The 19,761-nt window shown below is 36.7% G+C and overlaps 1 protein-coding gene across 1 annotated transcript in view; it reads right to left on the bottom strand.

Annotated features, from left to right (window-relative positions):
* COL4A5 (collagen type IV alpha 5 chain) overlaps window positions 1-19,761 on the bottom strand; it is a 237,673-nt gene that overhangs the window by 77,357 nt on the left and 140,555 nt on the right. The window contains exons 19-26 of the mRNA XM_049644165.1: window positions 17,379-17,511; window positions 12,264-12,437; window positions 11,884-11,967; window positions 5,940-6,032; window positions 4,254-4,324; window positions 3,763-3,954; window positions 2,894-3,062; window positions 86-178 (exon numbers count right to left, since the gene is read on the bottom strand). Of these exons, the coding sequence (XP_049500122.1) occupies window positions 86-178; window positions 2,894-3,062; window positions 3,763-3,954; window positions 4,254-4,324; window positions 5,940-6,032; window positions 11,884-11,967; window positions 12,264-12,437; window positions 17,379-17,511 (1,009 nt within the window). The remainder of the gene's footprint in view (window positions 1-85; window positions 179-2,893; window positions 3,063-3,762; window positions 3,955-4,253; window positions 4,325-5,939; window positions 6,033-11,883; window positions 11,968-12,263; window positions 12,438-17,378; window positions 17,512-19,761) is intronic.

Raw genomic sequence — 19,761 nt, 5'->3', positions numbered from 1 at the left:
TAAATAGCAGTTTTTTGCAAGGGATACTTTCAGAGAAAGAAGCCAGTAAGTGTTAAAGACATGACCAAATAAATTCCTCACATACCTGGAAGACCTACTTCACCATCTCTTCCTGGGTTACCAGGCAGACCAGGCTTCCCGGGTTGGGTTATGGTCTGACCTGGATCACCTTTAGGACCTAAGAACAAGAGGGAATCAATGTGAATGAGAAGTGTTCACTTGACTAAAGGTCTCCTTTCATTAAAAACAAAAAAGAGGGGCGCCTGGGTGGCTCGGTTGGTTGAGCATCCGACTTCGGCTCAGGTCATGATCTCATGGTCCGTGAGTTCGAGCCCCACGTCGGGCTCTGTGCTGACAGCTCAGAGCCTGGAGCCTGTTTCAGATTCTGTGTCTCCCTCTCTCTCTGCCCCTCCCCTGCTCGTGCTCTGTCTCTCTCTGTCTCAAAAATAAATAAACGTTAAAAAAAATTTAAAAACAAAAAAGAGAAGTATCTATAATCTTTTTTAAATGCACAGTAACAAAAACCCACAAGAAAAATAACCACATATCATATATTCAAGGAATATACCAAACAGAAGTATAAAATTTCTAAAAGAAAAAGTAGATGACAGCTTTAAGAGTTTCCAGGATTGAAGACAGCATCTATAAAAATATTTTTAAATGTAGGTTGAAAGAGCCTAACAAATTTGAACTGCAGTAAACAAGAAATATGCTTTTTGGCTAATTAATGGTACATTAAGGTTTTATGTGTGCAAAGTCCAAATACACCTACTTCTCATTAATTAAAATAATGACTTGAAATAGTCTCAGGACAACGATGGATCTCTACAACATGACATAAAAAGCACTAACCAGGAGAGAAAAAATTGATACATTTGACTACATTCAAATTTACTTCTGTTGATTAAGGACACCATACAGAGAGTGAAAATGGCAAGCCACAGAGAGCAAAAATTTTGCAGAACAGATAACAAACAACTAACACACAGAATACATATATTTGAAAAACCCTAGGGGCACCTGGGTAGCTCAACTGGTTAAGCGTCCAACTTTGGTTCAGGTCCTGATCTTACGGCTGGTGAGTTCGAGCCCCATGTCGGGCTCTGTGCTGACAGCTCACAGCCTGGAGCCTGCTACAGATTCTGTGTCTACCTCTCTACCGCCCCCACTCCAGCTCGTGCTCTTTCTCTTTCAAAATTAAAAAAAACATAAAAAAAAAAAGTTAAATCAGTAAGAAAGAGAAACAATCCAGTAGAAAAAAATGGTAAAAGAAAAAAACTACTTGAATAGGAATTTCACAAATGGATATTGAAACAGTCAATAAGCATATGAAAAGGTGCTAAACTTTAATGTAAACAGAGAAATGTAAAAAGAAACTGTCATGAGATATATCAAACTCAGCAGACTGAAAACATGCAAAAAGTCTGACAATAGAACATATTTATGAGAATGTAGAACAGTAAGAAATCTCCAATACTGCTGGTGAAATTGGTACAATTGCTTTGGACATAGTTTAGAATTATCTAGTAGAGCTGAAGATGGATTTATTCTATGCCTTGAGAATGCTCATCTTAAAGATATACCCTAACCCAGGGATTGGCAAAATTTTTCTGGTAAGGGCCAGCTAGTGGGCCATATGATCTCAGTAGCAACTATTCAACTCTGCAAAATGTTGAGTCTATGGTAGTAATACAAAAGCAACCACAGATAATAGTGAATGTGTGCAGATGTGCTCAACTAAAAGTCTCATTAATGACAAGCAATGGGCCAGATTTGAACCATGTGCTGTAGTTTACTGACTCTAGCCTCATAGAAGTACATGCACATATTTACCAGAATGAATATATATATATGTATGTGTATATATACATATGTATATGTATATATATACATATGTATATGTATACACACACACACACACACACACACACACACACACACAAGGATGTACACAGAAGCATTATTCATTGTAGGCCAGAAGTATAAATAATCCAAATGTCCATCAACAACAGAATGGATAAATCAACTGAGACACACACACACACACACACACACACACACAATGGGATACTATACAGCAATGAAAATGAATGTATTACAGCTATACACAAAGTTAATATAAAGAATACTTACCCTAGGATTCCATTATTAAGAAGTTCAAAAAGAAGCATAATTAAAGTACTTTGTTTAGGGATCCATATCTAGGTGATAAAACTAGGGGGCAAATGGAAGGAAACTGTGCAAAAGTCAGGACACTGGTTACCTTAGGAGAAATGCAAGGGGATTATGATCAGGAAAGGACAGAGAGAGAAGGATGGACATTTCTAGGATGATGGCAATGTTCTGTTTTTTGACATGTGTGGTAGGTACACATGTAATTCCATTATAATTATTTGTTAAACTTTATGTACCATGTATTTAAAAACAACAAACAACAACAACAATGAAGACTGTCAGAAGAACTTTAAAGAGGAAACCTCCTCCTCTTTAGAAAAAACACACACAATGTGCTCCCTTGCTAAGGAGCTCTGAAAAACCCAAATATAAATGGCCAGGGAAACACATCTCTCATGAAAGGAAGCCAAGAGTGGCCAAAAGATAATACATTTCTGCTTTAAAAATTTTTTAAATGTTTATTTATTTTGAGTGACAGAGAGAGAGACAGAGCATGAGCAGGGGAGGGGCAGAGAGAGAGAGGGATACACAGAATCTGAAGCAGGCTCCAGGCTCTTAGCTGTCAGCACAGAGTCTGACACAGAGCTCGAACCCACAAACTGAGAGAGGAGGACCTGAGCTAAAGTTGGACACTTAATTGACTGAGCCACCCAGGCACCCCAATACATTTCTGCTTTTAAGCACCAAATTAAAAATGAAACAACAATAGTAAACCCACCTGGTATTCCTGGCTGGCCTGGATTTCCTGCCACACCTTGATTGCCTTTTTCACCTACTGGGCCTGGAGGGCCAAAACCCACAGGGCCCATAGGCCCCCTATTCCCTGGGAGACCTGGCAAGCCTGGATTCCCAGGGGGGCCTCTTTCACCTTTAAAAGCAATTCCACCCTGAAAAGGGAAAAATTTAATAAAGAAACATACAGATATAGGTTGGTATGCTGGTATTACTGAATACAACTGGAGAAATGATACAGCCATAAATAGTTCTTAAAAGTTGTAAAAGTGTGTGTTATTATGGGATGGTATGTGTGATCATTCCACTTAGTCATTAATTCCTTCAACAAATTTTTTTTTTAACTCATACTATGTATCAGGGGCTGGTGATACAGCAAAGAACAAAAATAGACAAAAATCTTTGCCTTCATAAAGCTTACAGTCTAGTAATAAGTCAAGAAGTTTATAGTCTAGCTAACACATGGCCATCTACTCACAGTAATCTCTAAGCTTACTATATATAAAACCAAATTCGACTTCTGTTCTCAGATCCAAATAAACCTAGACAAAGATTTGTAGTATAAGAGAAGGGGAACCTCCCATTGACCCACAGGCATCCTAACCTCCTGCCCACCTATTCGTAGCCAATATTACTCAATATAGTAATGGGTTAAGAAGCAGGAATTTATAAAACAACTGAGAGAAAAGAGTGGTAAAGAAACACTACATAGTCAATAACAATGTACCATTACTATATATAGTCACATTCTTTTAAGCACTAACTCGGTGTTCATCTTAGCACCAGGACCATCCTAGGAAACAACCCTAAATAACATTTTGGCATCACAGAACCAAGACTATCAAACCAACTCACAGGTTCTCCTTTGGGGCCAGGAAGCCCTGGTAGTCCATCCTGTCCAGGGGTACCGGGTAAACCAGGAAGCCCGGGGACTCCAGGGGAACCCATCTCTCCTTTGTCACCCTTCATTCCTGGAAAAGTGAGGATGTCACCAGGTTCACCTTTAGATCCAGGAAAGCCTGGAGGACCTGGAGCTCCTGGTATGCCCTGAGGGAAGAAAAAAGAAAGAAAGAGAAAAGAAGAAGAGAAAAAAATCAGTTTCTTTTTTTTCTAATACTTTTCTGTCTCCAGTTCATCACATCAACCCACCCAGTAACATTTGGTATATACAAAGCTATGAACAAAGTGAGGCATGTGAGTCAGGGAGACTCAAGGAATAAAAAACAACACAAATTAATAGAAACACTAAATTTCTTTTATTATATATATCCAAAAGTGAAAAACAAAGTGTAACTGGATTTCTTCCACTTTTTTTGTTGTTGTGCCATAATATACTCAAAACTTACTGTTAATCCTTTGGGACCGGTTGGACCAGCATGTCCTTTTTCTCCCTTCTGTCCAGGGAAACCAAGAGATCCTAATACACACACACACACACACACACACACACACAATAATGTGAAATTTGACCCTGAGCCCCTGACAAAGCTCATACAAAAATCAGCAAATCAAATTTTAAAATAAGAACCCCATTCAATTGCATTTAACAAGTCACAGTTTAATTTTCTTATGCTATCCTCTTAAAATGGGCAAATCAGGGGCACCTGGTTGGCTCAGTCAGTTGAGCTTCTGACTTCGGCTCAGGTCATATCTCATGGTTTGTGGGTTCGAGCCCCATATCTGGCTTTGCGCTGACAAGGTGAAGCGTGCTTCGGATTCTCTGTCTCCCTCTCTCTGTGCCCCTCCCCCATTTGTATGCACGCTCTCTTTCTCTCTCAAAAATAAATAAATATTAAAAAATGAGCAAATCATCCTTTCTTTTACATGAATCTGATCTTTCATGTTACATACGATATTGTATCCTTAGGTATTTCCAACTACAAAGCTTCTCAGAACTCACAGCTACCAATTGCTAATGCACAGAGATGCTAAGGCCCCTGTAACCATCTTATTGCTAAGGGGAGAAAGAGATAAGGACACAGTCTGCATATCTTTCTTTGTTCTGATCTAAACAATTTCCCCAGTTCCTTTCGAGTTCTTCATTTGCTTCATCACTTCATAAATTTGGATTAAGAGAAACATTTGGTACTCAAAGACTAGAGGAAATGCTACTAAAGCAGTGGTCCCAAAATGGGTCCCTAGATCAGCTGTATCAGGATCCCTTAGGTACTGTTTAGAAATGCTAATTCTTGGGCCACCACCCCAGATCCACTGAATCAGAAACTTTGGGTGTGGGACCCAGCAATCTGGTTTTAACAAGCCCTCCAGGTGATTCTGATGTCCTCCCAGGTTTGAAAAACACTAGACTAGAGGTACAAGCCTAGATTATTAACTTCCAGTGGCAGCTATAAGACCTGCTCAAAATCTATTTCCAAGTGCTAAATAAATTGGTTTCTTTGGCAGACATACTAGACAGAAAGGTAAGAGATCTGGCATCTACTCTCAGCCCTTACACAAACATAATGTGTAATTTCAAGAAAGTATAGTATTGGGATATCCCAAGAGGCAGTTGAGTGAGAGTTGTTGGTCTGATAGATATCAAATATAATTTTGATTGGAAACAGGGAAGGAAGAGTTATATATAGAAAGAGGAATATTGGCAGTTGGTTGCCAAACTACCGCAGAAGCCCCATCCCTTAATGACAACATGTGATCCATCCGCGAAGACTAGAAGCTATGCCACTGGAAACTATACTCAGGGGCCAGGCATTATGAACTTTTTCCCCAGCTTTTTGGAAGAGAGAAGTCTGACTCTGTATGAGTTATTTTCCTCACCATATGGAAAACAGGGAAGATATTTTTCTTGGAATAATATTGTCAAAATGCTTTAATAAAAGATATTGGTAGCTTCAGATATTAGAAACAAGAGAATAATCTACTTCATAGCAGATAGAGGCATTTCATATTCAATTATTTGTGGATATGAGTGAGTTGCTATCAACTGAGAAACTGGCATCATTATAAAACTATGAGCTCACTAAAATCTAGCCAAGTAATATTTTTAAAAGGTTGTCCTGAGGCAGAATGTTTACCTGGAGGACCTGGAAGACCTGGCAGACCAGGTTGACCTGGAGGCCCTGAAATACCAGTTCCAATACAGTTGAAGCAGGTATCACCTTTGTCACCTAGAGAGAAGCATAATGAAAAACAAATTTTACTCAAAGGGATACATCTACCTTCTTTGATAGGTTCTAAAGAAGTTTGTACCAAGGGACAACATTCCTACCCAACAGTGTAGTTTAGAGAAGCCTATATCTAGAATCAATTCATTTGGTAAATATTTGCTGAGTACCTATTATTTGCTGAGTACTGCTCTAGGTGTCTGTGGTATACTGGTAAACAAAACAGACAGAACAAAACAGGCAAAACAAACAAAAAAAAACAGACAAAAATTCATGCCTTCATGGTGCTCACATTCTACCAGTAGAAAGGGATAATAAACAATGAAGGTAATAAATTATTAACACATATACATATATATCAAAACATGTTATGTTTATAGAAAAAAATACACCTGGGTAAATGCGATTGGACATGGTAGGGATGGGTGGCAGGTTGCAATTTTAATTGGGTGGTCAAACAAGAAGATGATATATAATAAAAAGCTTAAAGGATCTGGCATGTGCCTAATGAATGCAGAGCACTCCAGGGAGAAAGAATAGCCATGTTTGGCATATAAAAGAAATACTCAGAAGACCAGAATGCTGGAGTACAGTGAAGAAGGGGAAGCAGGTCAGACAATTTACAGATTATAATGAGTGGATATTATAAAATGTCACATAGGCCCCCATAAAGACTGGCTTTTACTGTGAGTGAAATAAAAGTCTAGTAGAAAAATTTAAACAGAAAAACAAGATGGTATGACTCAAGTTTTAAAATGATGTCTGTCTCTGGCTGCTATATTAAGAATAGAAACAAAGTGCAATGATGAAAATAGGGTAACCATTTAAGTGGCTACTGCTGCAATGATCTAGGAGACATGACAGCTCATCCTAGAGTGATAGCAATGAAGATGATGAGAATTGGCTAGATTCTGGGTATATCTGAAAGTAGAGCCAATTAGATTTTCTCATGGAACATATATGGAATACAAAAAAGAAGAGAATCAGAGATGACTCCAAGGGTTTCAGCCCAAGCAAAAGATGTGGCCTGCACTTAAAAAAGGGAAGATATGAGTGCTAAAATTATGGGGGAGGAGTTAGCAGAGATGAGGACTTTACCTTGATCAAGATATCTGGTTCAAAATGTTGAATAAACAGTTGCATATACTAATCTAGAGGAAAAGACTTATATCTGGACAGGAGACAAATCTGAAAGCCACTGGCAAATAGGTGGTATTTAAAATCATGAGACTGAGTTCAAATACAGAAGAGGACTAAATTTAGAAGACTAAAATACTGGGGGAATTCCAAAATTAAAAGTTGGGTATATAAATTTAAAATACGTATGGAAATGCAAAGTAAGCCAAGACTTACCATAAAACTACAATAATTTAAGCTAGCACTGGTGCAAAGAGAAACAAATAGAACAGTGAACCAAATAGAGAGGTCACAAACAGACTCATTTTATGACGTATACTGTCATAAAATTTACAACACAAGTGCTAATGCATTTGAGTGGAGAAAATGATGGTCTTTTGTATTACAGTACTGAATCAATTGGATATCTATATGGGGAAAAAACTCTGATGCCAGCTTCAAACTATACACAAAAATTACTTGAAGACAGGTCGAAGATCAAAATATAAAAGTCAAAATGATAAAGCTTCTAGGAAAAAAACACACAACAGAAGTGGATGCTTATGTCCTACAAAATATATGTATAAGAATGTTCATAGCAGCTTTATTCCTGATAGCCCTAGACCAAATATCATCAGGTCCTTAGGATAAGCAAAGATTTCTAAAACAACATAAACAACACTAACCAAAAAAGAGGATACTAATGATTGGATTTCTTTTTTTTAATAACTTCTACTAAAAAAAAAACAACGAGTAAAAAAGCAAGTCACAACATGGGGGAAGATAGTTGTGATACATACATTCAACATCCCAATTAAAAATAGGAAAAGACAGGCATTTTATAGAAAGAATATACAAACTATAAGAAAAGAGGCTCAGCATCAGTAAGCCATCAGGGAACTGAAAACTAAAACCACTCTGGAAAAATGGTTTGGTGACATTTATGGGAAAAAAACCCTGCACCTACCCTAAAACCAGCAATTCCATTCCCAGGTAATACGCAACACAAGTGGATGCTTATGTCCTACAAAATACATGTATAAGAATGTTCATAGCAGCTTTATTCGTGACAGCCCTAGACCAAATGTTCATTAACAGTAGAATAAATATTTAGATATTTTCATACAATGAATACCAAAGAGCAGTAAAAAAATATTGCTACAAACAAAAATATAGGCATATCCTACAGATAGAATATTGAGCAAAAGAACCAGACACAAAAGAGCCCATGCTATATGATTCCATTTATACAAAGTTCAAGATTAGGCAAACTGATGTGTGATATAGGATAAAAGAGTGGTAGGATACAAAATCAATGTACAGAAATCAGTTGCATTCTTATACACTAATAATGAAGCAACAGAAAGACAAATAAAGAAACTGATCCCATTCACAATTGCACCAAGCAGCATAAAATACCTAGGAATAAATCGAACCAAAGATGTACAAGATCTGTATGCTGAAAACTATAGAAAGCTTATGAAGGTAATTGAAGAAGATATAAAGAAATGGAAAGACATTCCCTGCTCATGGATTGGAAGAATAAATATTGTCAAAATGTCAATACTACCCAAAGCTATCTACACATTCAATGCAATCCCAATCAAAATTGCACCAGCATTCTTCTTGAAGCTAGAACAAGCAATCCTAAAATTCATATGGAACCACAAAAGGCCCCGAATAGCCAAAGTAATTTTGAAGAAGACCAAAGCAGGAGGCATCACAATCCCAGACTTTAGCCTCTACTACAAAGCTGTCATCATCAAGACAGCATGGTACTGGCACAAAAACAGACACATAGACCAATGGAATAGAATAGAAACCCCAGAACTAGAACCACAAACGTATGGCCAACTCATCTTTGACAAAGCAGGAAAGAACATCCAATGGAAAAAAGACAGTCTCTTTAACAAATGGTGCTGGGAGAACTGGACAGCAACATGCAGAAGGTTGAAACTAGACCACTTTCTCACACCATTCACAAAAATAAACTCAAAATGGATAAAGGACCTGAATGTGAGACAGGAAACCATCAAAACCCTAGAGGAGAAAGCAGGAAAAGACCCCTCTGACCTCAGTCGTACCAATCTCTTACTCGACACATCCCCAAAGGCAAGGGAATTAAAAGCAAAAGTGAATTACTGGGACCTTATGAAGATAAAAAGCTTCTGCACAGCAAAGGAAACAACCAACAAAACTAAAAGGCAACCAACAGAATGGGAAAAGATATTTGCAAATGACATATTGGACAAAGGGCTCGTATCCAAAATCTATAAAGAGCTCAACAAACTCCACACCCGAAAAACAAATAACCCAGTGAAGAAATGGGCAGAAAACATGAATAGACACTTCTCTAAAGAAGACATCCGGATGGCCAACAGGCACATGAAAAGATGTTCAACGTCGCTCCTCATCAGGGAAATACAAATCAAAACCACACTCAGATATCACCTCACACCAGTCAGAGTGGCCAAAATGAACAAATCAGGAGACTATAGATGCTGGAGAGGATGTGGAGAAACGGGAACCCTCTTGCACTGTTGGTGGGAATGCAAATTGGTGCAGCCGCTCTGGAAAGCAGTGTGGAGGTTCCTCAGAAAATTAAAAATAGACCTACCCTATGACCCAGCAATAGCACTGCTAGGAATTTACCCAAGGGATACAGGAGTACTGATGCATAGGGGCACTTGTACCCCTATGTTTATAGCAGCACTCTCAACAATAGCCAAATTACGGAAAGAGCCTAAATGTCCATCAACTGATGAATGGATAAAGAAATTGTGGTTTATATACACAATGGAATACTACGTGGCAATGAGAAAGAATGAAATATGGCCTTTTGTAGCAACGTGGATGGAACTGGAGAGTGTGATGCTAAGTGAAATAAGCCATACAGAGAAAGACAGATACCATATGGTTTCACTCTTATGTGGATCCTGAGAAACTTAACAGAAACCCATGGGGGAGGGGAAGGAAAAAAAAAAAAGAGGTTAGAGTGGGAGAGAGCCAAAGCATAAGAGACTGTTAAAAACTGAGAACAAACTGAGGGTTGATGGGGGGGTGGGAGGGAGGGCAGGGTGGGTGATGGGTATTGAGGAGGGCACCTTTTGGGATGAGCACTGGGTGTTGTATGGAAACCAATTTGACAATAAATTTCATATATTGAAAAAAAATAAAATTAAATAAAATTAAAAAAAAAAAGAGTGGTTACTTTTGGGAGTGTTGACTAGGGGGCACAAGAGTCCTGGAAAAGTTCTATATTTTGATTTAAAAAAAATTTTTTTAACGTTTATTTATTTTTGAGACAGCGAGAGACAGAGCATGAATGGGGGAGGGTCAGAGAGAGAAGGAGACACAGAATCTGAGACAGGCTCCAGGCTCTGAGCTGTCAGCACACAGCCTGATGTGGGGCTTGAACTCATGGACCGTGAGATAATGACCTGAGCCGAAGTTGGACGCTTAATCGACCAAGCCACCCAGGCACCCCTATCTTTTGACTTAGATGGTAGTTATATGGGAGATTATATAGATACATTTACAGAAAGATATATATATATATATAAATATATATATATTTTCTCTCTATCTCTACATCTAATATATATTATTAATATTCCAAGGAGGTATGAAGAATGAAGAAACTCAGGACATGTAATATACTGAAAACCAAGTGAGGAAAGTATTTAAAAATGGTGGGGAAAAAAGACTGAGATTTGGTATCTGGATTAACAGGGTACAGACTGCTGGTGACTTTGACAAAAACAGCATCTATGGAGTAGTGGATTAGGGGAGCAAAATCTTGACTGAAGTATGCTTAAAAGAAAATGAGAGAAAAGTATCCACAGACAGCGAATAGAAAATTCTGAAGGAGTTTTGTTGCAAATGGGAGCAGAGGAATAGAGCAGTATCTGGCAGGGGAAGTAGGATTATGATAAGTTATTTTTTAGATAAGTGAAAAGAAAGGTGTATTTGTGTGCTGCTGAGAATGATCCAGTAAAAGGGAAAAATTGATGATGTGGGAGAGGCAGGAATTTCTGGAATGAAATCCTTGGGAAAACAAGAGGGAATGGAATCTATTGTACAAATAGAAGAACTGGCTTTAGATAGGAGCAGTAACAGTAATTAATAGGCAGGAAGGAAGAATATACGTGCACAGATGCAAGTAATGTGGTGGGTAAATGTGGTAGTAGTAATCTGTGAGAATTCTCTTACTGCTTCAATTGGTCAATGAAAAAGGAAGCAAGGTCAGAACACTAAAATGAGAACGGAAGAGAAAGTGTTAAAAATTTGAAGAGAGAAGAGAAGGTGTAGGCTCGGAAGACGTGGTAATTTGGAATTACCAAAACTAGGTTTTTGTTCCAAGTTAGTACAATGAAGTGAGAGGAGGGCAATGGAGGCCAAGGTTTATGCATGGGATTGTTTACAATGATGGATCATGTAATTTTACCTAGGTGAAGAGGGAAGAAAGGACATGAAAAGGTTGAGGGATAGTCAAAGTTGGAAGGTATCAGTGTGGCTGAAGTGATATTGGAGTCAGGTTATTACAGGTAGTGAGCTAGCCAGGAGATAGTGGTCAGGAAATGGGACTCATGAGATCAAGATTACAGAGGTGTGCACTATTGGTAAGGAGATGGTCTTGGGGTAAGACCCTGGGAATGAGTAGCTGAGGTAGAGTGGAGGATACAGGGGATTTTGCTGATGATCTGAAAGAATGAAGGAATGACTATTGGGATCAAACCTTTCACTCCTTGTTCTCCTTGGAGTCCTCTATCACCTGGAGATCCTGGAGGGCCGGGAGGGCCTGCTTCACATATCTCATCACCTGAGATAAGATGAAGGATAACAAGCTACTTGTGAAATATTCAGAAGGCTAAACAAAAAGAAATCCTGATAGGGTAAAAAAATATTTTCAGTTACTTCTCCGTGGTAATGCAAGGACCTATAAGCAAAAGGAAGATATAATACTGGTGATGATTTGAAGTGAAAATTTAAACATCAAAGAATCACCAAAAATCAAAAGTAGAGGCAGCAGTAGAATAATGCCAACCTTCAGCTGGATTCACTTACAAATGAAAACAAAACAAAAACAAAAGAATTTAGGAGAAAAGTATATCTTACTAGGAGGGATTTGAGGGCCAGGAGGGCCAGGAGGCCCTGGAAGTCCAGGAGCCCCAGGCTGTCCATCAAGTCCAGGAGATCCAGGAATAGAAAGTCCAGGTGGACCTTCATCACCTTTCTGGCCCCTTTCTCCAGGAAAGCCAGGGGGGCCAGGAGGACCCATAACTGCAGTCCCTAAGATAAAAAACAATTAAAGTGATAAAATGATCTTATTTTGGAGATATTACTTTAGTTCTCAATGAGACATAAGTAATGATAAGATCTTCCTTTAATGTATAATGCAGTTATGTTGTTTTTTCTATGAGAATCAATATCTGAAGAAAGCATGAAAAGATTTTTTTAATGTTTATTTATTTATTTTTGAGATAGAGGCAGAGAGGGAGAGAGACAGAATCCCAAGCAGGCTCTGCACTGTCAGTGTAGAGCCCAATGTTGGGGTTGAACCCACAAACCATGAGAGCACGACCTGAGCCGAAACGAAGAGTCAGATGCTTAACCGACTGAGCCACCCAGGCGCCCCACATGAAAAGTTTTAAATAATGTAAGTACCAGTTTGAAAGTAAGAAAGAATAATTTAGTGTAGCTTTACTACTTTTGGAAATGTACTAATAACCCTCTACCCACTCTTTGATGCTATGATCTTTTAATCTAAGAAATACTAGAAAACCATTAGAAAGAGAAAAAGAGGCATCTCAAAGTTCTCATGTATACATGGCTCTATTTCTGGACATTCTTCTGTTGCAATGTCTATTCCTGAACCACAAACATATTTTTATAATAATGAAAGTAATTATTATAATTATAAATAATTTGAAAACTATTTTCAAAACGGGTAAGAAAAATATGCCCATCTTTGTCCTTTTTAAAAACCATCCTGGAACACTCGGGTGGCTCTGTCGGGTAAGTGTCAGACTTTCGACAGAGAAAGGGAGCCTGACTTGGGTCTCGAGCCCACGGACCATGAGATCATGACCTGAGCTGAAGTCAGAGGCTTAACTGGCTGAGCCACCCAGGTGCCCCACTGTTTAACTGTTTAAATGAACTAACTCTCTCTCTGCTCCTCCCCTACTCGAGCCTCTGTCTCTCTCTGAAAAATAAACATTAAAAAAAAATCTTTATTAGACTTATAAATTTATCTTCTAAATGCATTTTAGAATCAACTTGTCAGTTTCATTTTTTAAAAAAACAGCGGAAGTTTGAATGAGATTACTTTGAATTTAAAGACTAAATTTTGGAGAATCAACTGTTTATAATATTGAGTTCTTATATTAAGAAATTTTAAAGAATTCTGAAAAAAAGGCATACGCATCTTCTCTTGAGTTTATTCATGGGTTAATTTGATTAGTACTGTGAATTTTATTGCTATTACTATTGTTAACTGGATTTTTTTCTCTTACATTTTCAACTTTTCATTGGTGAAGAGGAAGACAAATTATTTAAGTATGCAACTAGCATATCTGCCCACCTTGCAAACATTCTAAATTCTGGTAATTTGTCATTTGATTCTTTTAGGCTTTCTGGGTAGATTATAATAGGGTTTGTAAATAACTAAAATTGTGGGTTTTGTTCCATCCTTACACCAGACTTGTAGTGAATTGGCTGGGCACTCCAGTATAAGGATAAACAGTATAGGCGACTCTGAGTATGTGTATCTTATTTTTGACTTGAGTGAGAATGTTCCTGATGTTTCACCACAAAAATATGACATTTCCTGTACAGTCCTGTACTTCCTGTATGAAGCAGATAGCTTCATCAAGTTCCCTTTTAAACTTAGTTCAATAACTTCTTTACCCTTTAAAAATGAATGGATACTGAATTTTATTGACTGCTTTCTTTGCAAATATTGCCTATTCTCTTTTAATCTGTCAGTGTAGTCAATAATAGAAATGTTAAGCCATCCTTGCAATCTTAATATACTTCTGAATTGATCTAATATTTTATTTAGTATTGTTGCTTCTATGTTCATAAATGAAACTGAATTATATTTATTACTAGTGTTATCTCCCTGGTCACTTGGCATCAATGCTTTTAAATTAAAGGTCTTTTTTAAAAAATATGTTCTGAAAAAGTTTGTAAAATATCAGAATTTCCCACCCAACAATTTAGTAGAATTCATTCACAAAGCTGTATAACCACTCATAAAACCAGTGCCTTTTTGTGGAAATTTTAACATTTCCAAATTTTCCATGGTAATTAATCTACTTAGTTTTTTTACTTTCTCAGGAAAACTTTGGCCATTTATGTTTTTTGTTTCCTGAGGAATGCGTATTTCATTTAGAATTTCCAATATATTGATATAGTTTTACAGTTTTCTTATAATTAAAAAAAAATAATTGTATTTATGGTAATAATATTTTCTTTACTGATTTTATTTGTGCCTTCACTTGCTTTTCTCTTGATCACAGTTTATTCTTATTTTTATCTTTATCAAGTTTTTCCTAATTTTTTTATGTTTATGTTATTTCTTATAATTTTTTCAAAGTAGCTCATTTATTTTTAGAATCTTTAATTTTGTGATAAATTAAGGATACCATTTTGGCTATGTTTAATAAGTTTTGATATAAGTTAGTTTAGCATTCAGTAGACTGTCATTTCCATTTCTGTTTCCTCTTTACCTCTCGAGTTATTTACAAATGTGCATTTTAATATACAAATGTAAAGAAATTTGGTGCTTTCTGTTGTTAATTTCTAACTTCATTTCACTGTGGTCACGGAGCATGGCTTGTGTATAATTTTAAAAGATTTTTTTCTGATTGAATAAATTTCTATAAATGTTTCATGTAAGTTTGAAAATAATGTATATTCTCTGCTGCACACAGCTTTTCTCTTTCCCACATACACAGTTTAATTGTCTTACTCAAATCATTTATACCCTGATTTATTTTACACATCCTTGGTATGTTAGGGATTTACCAACTTATCACTTGTAGTTTTTCAGTTTTCACTTTATATATTCAAAGCTGTATTTTCAGATGCATGGTTTCATGACTTTTACATCATTGTGGTTTAATTTGTCTATCTATCCATATGAAATGTCTTTTTAATGTATTTCTTGAATTCTATTTCATACTATATTAGAATTGTTAAACCACCTTTCTTTTTGATATCACTTGCCTAATATCTTTCAACTGCTGTATTTAAAATTTTTTATGTCCTTTTAATTTATATAGGCTTGTTATGCACAGTATATATTTTTATTTCAATTTTATTTTAGTTTTTGTCTTTTAATCAATGCTTAGTCCTTTCACATTTATTGGAGTTACTGATTTATTTTTAACTTCTTCTTGTCATCTTATATTTTATTTTCTATTTACCACAGTTCATGTCTGTTTTGTTCCAATTCTAACTTGTATTATGTAGATCAAGTTTTTTGGTTATTTTCTTTCCTCAAAGGATGTGTAAGCCATGCATTTTATTTACATTTTCTCTAGTGGTTACTAAAATTTTAGCCTATGTATTTAAACTTATATTTTTCTAAAACCTTACAGAGTTAATAATATTAGTATTCTCTTTCTCTAATAAGACAAAAAAACCTTATGATTGATTTCCTCTTACTCTCTCTGCACCCTTACATCCTATGTTAATAATGTATATAGTTATCGTTCCATTTTGTTACTTAAAATACCTCTATTATTTTTTTGATCAATACTTACTTAGACCTCATATATTTTACCAGTATCTTTCCTAACCACTGGTTCTTGCATCTTACCCATCCCCACCCTCAACTTCATCCTGAATTAATTTCTTCCTTCTTAGACTAAACTGTCCAATATCCATTTTAGAGAAGTTCTGGAGGTGGTAAACTTTCTAAGTATCACATGTTCACATTAGGATGATAGTTTGATATAATACAGAATTCCAAACTCATAGTTATTTTCTTTATAACATTGAAAATTATTATCTTCCTTTGACTCCATTATCTTCCTCTGACTCTTATTGCTTTGTTGGTCATCTGCTTTTCCCTCATATAGTTGTTAAGGATTTCTTTTTATCCTTAAATTCTAAAGTGTCCAAACCATGTGTCATTATGTATTTTTGTATTATTCTTATTTCACTCTTGCTTGGTAATTCATAAGCTGTTTCAAAGAGACTCATGTTTTCTTTCAAATAAGTAGAAGTTCTCAGTCATTAATTTTTCAAATATTACCCCTTGTCCCATTCTCTCCCCTTTCAACTGCATGTAAATTCTAGAACTTCTAAATTTATACCTATGTCTCTTAATTTTTCTTTCATATGATCTAATTCTATAACGTTTTTGCTGCATCCTGGGAGAATTCCTTATCTGAATTTTCTAGACACAGTATGTGTTTAGTCCACTATCTTGAAATTGGAAATCCAAAGTGTATACTTAGAATTAAATGAGACCCACATTTATTCTTTTTCCTTGGGAGGATCATGGATTGTCACTCATCTCATTATGTTAATATTTCATTAGCCAAATTTTTGAAGGGTGGGGAATAATAATTTATTAAACATACATGTGTGTCAGGTACTATACCAGATGCTTCCTCAAATTTTACATAAATCCATACTATCACTTCATTTCAGAGAACATCCAAATAAACATGCTAGGCAAGGGTGGTGCTCAGGCTGGCCAATTTAGAAATGCTGTACTATGTTGTTTATCTTCAACAAGGGAATGATATAACAGTTAGTATTGAGCCCCCAAATTTTATTTCACACCAAATCACCATGGGGATTTCTAAGCAGATATTTCTGGCCTTCTAAGTGTATAGTTTACTATTTTTATGCAGGAAATCTTATAAAACTAGGCATTATTAGAATAGCATTCCCTTCCATAGCAGCATAAAAAAATGCAACGAATAATTTTTGGATCACAGAATCATTGGGTGTAATTTATTAATAATAAAAAGTGGAAATGGTATTTTTAGGGTAAAAGGGAACTATCCATCTGACTTGGTTTTTTTTCTTTTTTAAGTACAAGTGAGAAATTTGGTGAGACAGGTTATAGTAAGAGTTGAGAAGTTTCTGTCAATTAGAAAATACTCATGTCTTTTACTGCCATGCTCACCTTGGAACTAATATGATAATACTGGACATGGGGATTAGTAAGGGTGCTGTAAACACAAGAGCATTAAGTACAGTCTCTTTTACCTGGAGGTCCAGGGAGGCCAGGTGGACCCTGTATTCCAGGAAATCCTCGCTCTCCTTTTTCTCCAGGCAAGCCAGGTAACCCAATGCTTCCTTTTTCTCCCACAGTTACGCCAGTCCCAGGCCTAGGGATTACCTTTATTATGAAAGAAAAAAATAAAGGAATTCAAAGAGGAAGAGACTTGTTCTCCTAAAAATAACCTAGAAGCTATATATGATTACAATCCCATCATTTCACAGAGCTCTTGGATGCAAAACTATTAAGACTACCACACAGATTATGGGTCACATTCCTCATCACTCCTTTCCTTCAACTGATTAGAAACTGTTTAATACCAGTAATAATATTGCCACCCTCCTGAACCCCAGCCCAAGATTACAGAGCTAGAATTATTTTTTATGTCTCTAATCACATTCAATTCATTCCAATTACCTAAGCTTGATAATTATTTACTGAAAATGTCTCTCTGATTTGTCCCCTTCTTTCCTGTTGCCACAGCTACTATCCCCATCTCACACTTGGACGAACAGAAGCACCTCTGAACTTCTCCCCTTAAATCCAAATCTACTGCTAACAGATACTTTCTCAAAAACCAGTTTTTCTGTGTTAGATATGCGGTGTAAGGCCTCAAAATTCACTACTTCTTACTATGTCTGATGCCACTTTCCACCCTGGACTCTGTCAAGTCTCTTCTCACTTTCAGTACCTCTCTCCTCTATCACATCTCCTGTTATTTTTAGCAGTAAAGTTTTAGGACAGTGAGGACTATCTCATTATAACCACTTCAGGCATCTTGCACATTCTTGTCTTTCCCTCTGAATATGCCATTTCTTTTTTTTTTAATGTTTATTTTTGAGAGCAAGTGAGCGAGCAACAGAGGGTGACCATGGGAGTTGCAGAGAGAGAGGGAGACACAGAATCTGAAGCAGGCTCCAGGCTCTGAGCTGTCCACACAGAGCCTGTCGTGGGGCTTGAACTCACGACCTGTGAGATCATGACCTAAGCTGAAGTCAGATGCTTAACTGACTGAGCTACCTAGCCACACTAATATTGTCTTTTTAAAGTAGCACCACATATATTTATTTCAGTGATGCTACCATTCAACAAAGGGTGCTTGGACTCCTCATTTGTTTAATGTTTATTTATTTTCAAGAGAGAGAGAGAGAGAGAGAGAGAGAGAGAGAGTGCAAGTGGGGGAGGGGCAGAGAGAGAGGGAGACACAGGATCTGAAGTGGGGCTCGTACTCACGAACTGTGAGATCGTGACCTGGGCCGAAGTCGGACACTTAACCAACTGCGCTTACCCAGGCGCCCTGAATATGCCATTTCAAACATCTGTAATGCCATCTCCCAATCCTTCCCTTTATCAACCCACATTTTTTTCTTCCTGTAAAACAAAACAAAACAAAACAAACTCCTCTCTTTTGGGAGGGCTTTATTGATTTGAATCAACTAACTGATTATTCCTTTTCTCTTGGTCTTTGTAGAATCCCAGTGTTGAAACAATTTCATATTAAATAATCTAAATATAAAGAAATTAATCTCATAGAGCTGTAATGATAAATAAGCTTTAGTTTTAAGATTGGACTGAGGTACAAATCAACACCCACTGGCAAAGTATGGTATTTCATCCTGGCTCTGTTGGATAGAAGAAATATTCAGACAAAAGGAGACTGAAAGTTGTGGGACTTAGAATGGAGATAGTAGTTCAAAAAAGAAAGTGAGCTGCTGGATAGGACTGCAGTCCCCAAATTTCCATTTCTTCTGGTTTTTATCAAAATGTTATTATCTCATTTCATAAAGAAATTATTTCTTAGACAACAAAAGTTCTGATTTTACAATGAAAATTAATAAAAATTGTCTAAGATCAGGGCGTCTGAGTGGCTCAGTTAGTTAAGCATCTGACTCTTGATTTTGGCTCAGGTCATGATCTTGCGGTTCATGGGATCAAGCACTGCATCAGGCTCTGTGCTGACAGCATGGAACCTGCTTGGGATTCTCTCTCTCTCCCTCCCTCTCTCTGCCCCTCCTCCACTCACACTCACTCTCTACTCCCTCCCTCTTTCTCTCAAAATAAGTAAACTTTAAAAAAATTGTCTACGATCTTCTTTATGTATATCCTTGTTAGATCTGTGAAGTACTAACTATCAATATCTGAGACTAACTCTGGACAGAAATAATTAAATTAATATTACTCAAATGTCCTGAACATACAGGCTTTATGGCACTTGCACCTTTGCAGATTTAATGCAATATAAAAGCAAGAGTCTTACCAAATTTCAACACAAACAAAAGCCAATATATTAAATTGCATCAGTGATATTTTATTCTTAGTAAGATTGGAAACGTATTTGACTTAAATTTCATAGCGAATGCAAACATTACA

The sequence above is a fragment of the Panthera uncia genome, chromosome X (genome assembly GCF_023721935.1).
Source record: "Panthera uncia isolate 11264 chromosome X, Puncia_PCG_1.0, whole genome shotgun sequence".
NCBI classification, from domain to species: Eukaryota; Metazoa; Chordata; class Mammalia; order Carnivora; family Felidae; genus Panthera; species Panthera uncia.
Note: the sequence above shows the minus strand (reverse complement) of the source record. Positions and strands in the feature narration are given on the sequence as shown.